Source organism: Mirounga leonina, unplaced genomic scaffold, assembly GCF_011800145.1.
Source record: "Mirounga leonina isolate KUSES-001 unplaced genomic scaffold, KU_Mleo_1.0 Mir_460, whole genome shotgun sequence".
NCBI lineage: Eukaryota > Metazoa > Chordata > Mammalia > Carnivora > Phocidae > Mirounga > Mirounga leonina.
Window position 1 is genome coordinate 188,359 of NW_023270765.1, and position 6,161 is coordinate 194,519.

The following is a 6,161-nucleotide window of genomic DNA, read 5'->3' on the forward strand; positions in this document are numbered from 1 at the left end:
ATAACGTGCACGTTTTTATGACTTTCAAAGGCTGTTTCATACGAAAACTTCATCGTCTACAGTTCATTCTGGAAGTTTCACACTCAGGAAACTCGTTAAACCATGACCCGAAAGCATTTATATTTTGTTCAAATGCAAATGTTCCCTATTTAATAAATAGGAAATTTTAATTATACAATGATCACCTTAAAAAGTTACAGACATCTCATTATATAAAAATTCTTTCCAAAAAAGGATAAAAGGCATTTTGAGAATTCTGAAATTTTTCCATAAATAAAAGATTAGGAGAGTATAATGTTAGGGAACAATTCACATCAATCAACAAAATAAATGTAAATTTTCAAGAATATGCTACTGATTATTCTCTCTCAGGATTAACTGACATCATATTAATAACGTGTCTTATTTCTAATAATTGACACACTTTGCATATCTCTATTTAGAAAGAAAAGTAAAAAGAACAAATGAAAAATAAAAAGGGGGAAGAGTCATAAATGAGATCTTGAAAGGGCTTTATGTAATTCTTCCTTTTCTATCTGTAACATGGCAATTAAAAAACCAGCAGAAAGAAGAGACCAGAAATGGTTGGGTGGCTGAGTGTGTCCAAGGGCAGGATGGAGGCTCAGCTGGTTGCGTTTCCTTCGGGGCAGGCACCGCGCATTTTCCAAGGGAAGATTCTGGGTATGCCACGGAATGTCGCCGTGTCACAGGCCGTCCTGGGCTGCACGGATGCTCGGTGTCGACATGGGGCCAGCACAGTGGGAGAGGGAGATGTGGGGGTTCCTGTCTGGGCCCAGGAGAGACCCCGGGCCACTGCTGTCCACGCAACCGCTCTGGAGCCACAGGAAGGTTATAATAAAATATGTGAACCCAGGCTGTTCATCCCACAAGTCTTTACTGACCACCTGCTGTGTACCCAGCACTGCAGGAGGTGCTGTGGGGGGTTCAAAAGTAGAGGCAGAAATCAGAGGGACATTTACAGATGATGTGGGGGCCGAGGTGCTGGGGTGCAGGATGCTGGTGCCAGGCCTGGGACAGGTGCGGACAAAGGCTGTGGGCGTCCGGCTGAAGCAGGGGGTGAGTGGGCGCAGTGAGGCCGCACTCTAGCCCTCTCCCGGCAGGAAGACCAGCATGAAGGCCGGGCGAGCTCCGGGAGCCCCGCTGGTGTCCTCTCCTCTCCCCACCGCCCCTGTCCCAGGACAACGGAGCCCAAGCTTCCACCCTGCTGGAGGCACTGGCCAGGGCTTCCCAGGGGGAGGTTCTCCTGGACCGGATGTCTGCCCCGGTGATTTTAGATGACTGATCAAGAGCAGGCTATTCTGGCTTCCCTTTACAATTTCCCCTCCCAAGACCCCACCCTCAGGTCATTTATTGATCACTGACCACACGTGTGGCCGTAAAGCCACAGGTCTCCAGATCCCTCCCCCAAGAGGCTCCGAGGGTCCTGGCTTCTTCGATGTGCAAACGTCAGACGTTGGACCCTGGTCTCAGAAGCGAGGCACCCACTCGGGGCCTGGCAACTCCATGGCGCTCCAGGAGGCTCATTCAAATGGCCCAGAACCCGTGGCGGGTTTTTGCTCTGCTCACGTTCACACGCGTCACTCTGAGTTAGGGTGGCAGGGAAGGCTGGCAGCAGAGCGGATGTCGGCGAGGGGGACGCCGGGGGATGGAGGACGGCAAGTGACCTCAGGTGCAGGCCAGCACCAGACGCCAGACTGGGCGACTAAATGCTAGCTCGTCTCCATTCAACAAAGAGTGTGCAGCGCTGGGCCAAAGGCCGTGGGCAGCAGAGGGGCCCTCATGGACTCCGGGGTCAGAAATCTGCTTGGGAACCCCCGGGGCTGGGGGAGGAGCTGTGTGACGGGAGCGGCGGCACCAGCACCGAGCAAGCCTCAAGGGGCCACAGCCACCGGGGGGGCGGGGTGTGTGCACTGCTCCAGGTGCCATGGCCAGACACCCCTCCCCATCACGGTCCTGGAATCCCCAAGAAGGGAGGCAGCAAGCGGTGGGCTCAGGGCCGCAACAGGAGGCGTGTCCCAGGCCACCTGAGCCACAGGAAGGGGACCAGGCGCCGTGTGAAGGTGGCGGTGAAGGTGTAGATGAGTTCTTGTGACTCTGCGTTGGTGAATGTCACGGTGCCTCCTTCATAATCTAGGGCGATGCCCACCCTCCGGGGCCGTAGCGCCGGGAAGAGTTCGGCCTCGGGGTCCGTGTTGGCCCAGATGCCCGCAGAGGAGAGGCGCAGCGCCCACACCCCGTCCTCTGGCCGCAGGGACAGGTCCCCCTTCCTCTTCACAGAGTCTCTGGCCACCCCCACCATGCAGCTTTCAAGAACCTCCTCCTCCTCCTCCTCCTCCTCCTCTTCCTCCCCCAAGGACTCCTCGTCCTCGTCCGTCTCCCAGTCCTCATACCCATCCCCGTAGCCCGCCTCCTCTTCCTCCTCTTCCTCCTCCCCCTCCTCCTCCTCCTCCCCCTCCTCTTCCTCCTCGGACCAGCCCTCCCTGTCCACCTCCACTTCCCAGTACACCTTGCCCCAGGTGAAGCCCTTACTGCCCAGCACCCCCGGCTCGCAGTCGAACTGCTGGGGGTGCAGGTAAGTGCCCTGGTAGAGGCTGCTGTAGGTCACACACTTCCAATCCTCCGACAGCTGCAGGTACCCACTGGCCGACTGCGGGTCCAGCGTGACACTGACTGTGGGGATGACAGAACGAGCAATGGTGTCACTGGTGGGCCCCGCGGGGCTGCCACACCCTACAATCAAAGGGCTGCTAGTCACAGGGTCCCTCAGGGCTATGCAGTGCACAACTGGACAGCAGGGCATGGAGGGAGCACAGTGCTGGGCCTGAGGCACAGACGGCCTCCGAATGCGGGAGCCAGGCATTCGGCAGAGGGGAACATTGTGCAGACGGGGTCAGGCAATCAAGCAGAAGCCTCTGTTGCAGACTAGAGACCCAGTGGAGGGAGCTGCAGACAAGCAGCTGGGAAATCTCAGCTGTGTTAGAGAACGGGCTCCCCGGGGGCAGCAGGGGAGTCTCAGTCTCTGTGGGGACAGTATTCTTCATGGGAGGTGAACTGGGAACAGCCCTTTGGACACTCACCTGTCTTATATTCCAAGTCTCTTAGCAGCTTCCCTGGGGACAAGAAAAGGACAAGAATGACCCTCGAGCCCAGCAAACTTACGGGCCCGTTTTCTACTCGGACAGGATTAATTTCCTGACGGGCCTCCCTCCCTGAGATCCCAAGAAGAAAACAGAAAACAACCAGAAGACCCAGGAGTGAGGCCAAAGATGACAGTAAGAAGCTCGTACCCTCCTTCAATGCAGAGCCCCAGCTCCAACTCCCACCCCAGTGCACCCCCCAGCCCTCACCTTGGAACTCTCTCAGGCCTCGCTGCAGGGACGTAAGTCTATCTGAGAATTCTCCCGTCTTTTTCTTAACCACCCGAGCAATGGGTTTCCCAATCCAGAACTTCTTCCGTGGATACCTGGGAAGATGACAGATGGACCTGTTACTTAGCTCTTCCTGCATTTCTCTCAATTCTCACGACAGTTATGAAGCAGGAGAGAAAGGTATGACAATCCCCAATCAACAGACAGAGAAACCAGGGCTCAAAAAAACTGAGTGAACAGCCCATGGCTGGGCCAGGACTCAGAGCATCCAGAACGCTTCTGTCTGCTGAGCACGTCTCCACCCTCATCTCCTGCCCCGTCTCGGACCAGGACGGGACGCTGACTGCCTCGGTCTCCACTCTCATCTCCTGCCCCGTCTCGGAACAGGACGGGACGCTGGCTGCCTCGGAGAGCAAGTCTCCAGTTCCCGAGGCTGTGTTCTTGCTTCCCAGGAGTGAGGCCGGCCACCATAAACCGAGGTGGCACCATTCCTTCAAATGGGTCTCATGCAGGAGAAGGGGGGTGGGGTGCGCCGTGGAAAGGAAGCTCTGTTACCTGTTCACGAAGTCCCTGGTGTCCTGGAGGAGAAGAAAGCACAAGCATCAGCTGAGTGGAATCAGACCCCACTCACAGGTGCCCACAATGCTGGCAGCCGGGCGCAACAGTGAACAGAACGATGTGGCCCCTTCCTTACAGGGCCCGCACCGCCGCGGCAGTGGTGGATAACCATGAGGGCAGGGTTCATTCTCCGCGGCCACCCGGCTTCCGCTGAGATTGGCCAGGTGAGGAACGGAATGGGGGCCCGGGCCATGCGGGGCTGGACGGGCACCGTGGGAGGTGCACGTGTTCCTGGTGGATGCAAACGCCCCGAGGGGATCCGCGTGGGGCAGTGATGTGTGCGAGCTGCTTGCCAGGTGGCTCACGCAGCTAAGTCCGCCCCCCTTCGACCTCTGAACAGCAGACCCCTGGAGTTACAGTGGGCAGAGGGCCACCAGGGAAAACTACATTTCCCAGAGGCCTTTGTGGCCACGTCTGGTCATGTGACTGAGCTCTAGCCAATGGGACGCGAGAGGAACCAGTGGCTACAATTTGTAGGTCATGTCCTTTAAAAGGGGAAACTGCTGTGCACCCTAGCAGGCCTTGCAGCTGGGGGAAGCCCAGCTTTCCCGAACCTCGCGGTCAGCCCCTGCCCTGACGGCTCCAGAACCCTCAGCTCCGTTCCCGAAAGAAACACAACTGTCTTTGCGTCTCTGTCCTTGGGTTTGACCCAGCCCCTAGCCAGGGTCCTGGTAATCAGCCACGGGGCCGCCCTGCGCAGTGCGGGGCGGAGGGGCAGGTGGGCCGGGACGGTGCCTGGGGGGGTCTGCGGCCCCCATGAGACGCTCCCGTAACGGTGGCCCTCCTGTCGCTCCTCGCACATGTTCCTGTGCGCCTCCCCCGCGCCGGCCCGGCTCCGGGGCTTGGGGTGGGGCCATGGAGCCGGGGGACAGCCTTGCAGGGGACACTAGGCGTTCTGCTCTGGCAGGAGTGGAGCCCAGGGAGGGGACGGGCTAGCCTCTCGGAGAGGGAGCTCTGGGACACAGAGTCACCGGACGGTGGCGGCTGATGCAGGTCCGGCGGTCTCAGGAGGACCGGCAGGCTCTGCTGCAGGGAGGCCAGATGGGCCGTCAGAGCTCCCCGCTCACCCCGGTCTCACCAAGCACCGGCCCGACACCAGTCGTGAGTTTCCAGCAAATCCTTCCAATCCAGCCAGCTTTGGTGGACGGGGCAACAAACGTGAGCCGCGTTCCCCTGCTGGTGTGCTGGGACACGGGGCTCGAAAGGCAGGCACGTGGGCAGTGGGGGGAGCTGCCAGGACTGCGGGAAGGTACAGACCAGCCAAGGATGAAAGCCTGGGAGTGGCCCAGAGACCGTGGGAGAGCACAGCGTGGGGGGCCGGGGGTCCACACGCCGGGCCTGCATAGGGAACGAGCCTGCACAGGGAAGGGGCCGGCTCAGGGCTCCTGAGGACACCCCCCAAGACTCCTGCGGCTGTCCCGAAACAGGCCATCAGAGCAGAGAGGCCGCGGCTGGGGAGCGGGGCAGGGCGGAGGCACTCATGCAGGCCCCCACGGCTGAGCTCGGCCCAACGGTGGGAGAGACAGGAGCGGGCTGCGGTGCCCCCGGGCAAGGCCCGTCCGGGGATGGACCGGGGAGGATGTCCCTCTAACGTCTTCTGATATTCCAGGCCCAGAGATCTTTCTCTCCTTTTCTAGCACCTTCGTGCAAAGGTCTGTGTTTTCCGTCTTTAGTCCTGCTGCTCCCCCCTCTCCTACCCCCTGCACCACACTTTGCATCGGGCCTCTGTTACTGCGGTTTCCCTCCTGCTGGCTGCCCACAGTCAGATAGCCTCTGGGAAAAGATAATGACCTGAAGGAGGTAGCTGTGCGGTTCCCTTGCCGCAAAATCAAACCCCAACGAGCAGACAAAACCTACCAGTACCGACACTGAGCTCACGGATTGGCTGCTGCAGATGCCCAGTCCGTCCCCAGGCCTGCGCCCTGGGCCTGCGCCCGGTCCCCTGCGCCCTCGCCCCACCCCTGGACCTGTGTCCCGTCCCCGTGCCCCATCCCTGCACCCTCGGGCCGTCCGTGCCCCGTCCCTGCACCCGGTCCCCACACCCTGTCCCTGCGCCCGTCCCCTCACCCCGTCCCCGTGTCCTCACCCTGTCCCAGGTCCCTGCGCCCCCATCCCCGCACCATGTCCCCGCCCCACGCCCGGTCCCCGCATCCT

At 59.6% G+C, this 6,161-nt stretch overlaps 1 protein-coding gene across 4 annotated transcripts in view; it reads right to left on the reverse strand.

The window, feature by feature from the left end:
- Positions 1 to 6,161, reverse strand: part of LOC117999718 (tripartite motif-containing protein 26) — a 21,738-nt gene continuing 15,577 nt past the window's right edge. For all 4 annotated transcript variants that reach the window (XM_034989067.1, XM_034989064.1, XM_034989065.1 and 1 more), the window contains exons 5-8: positions 3,945 to 3,967; positions 3,369 to 3,484; positions 3,099 to 3,131; positions 1 to 2,691 (exon numbers count right to left, since the gene is read on the reverse strand). In XM_034989067.1, coding sequence (XP_034844958.1) covers positions 2,012 to 2,691; positions 3,099 to 3,131; positions 3,369 to 3,484; positions 3,945 to 3,967 — 852 coding nt within the window. In that variant the 3' untranslated portion in view covers positions 1 to 2,011. The remainder of the gene's footprint in view (positions 2,692 to 3,098; positions 3,132 to 3,368; positions 3,485 to 3,944; positions 3,968 to 6,161) is intronic.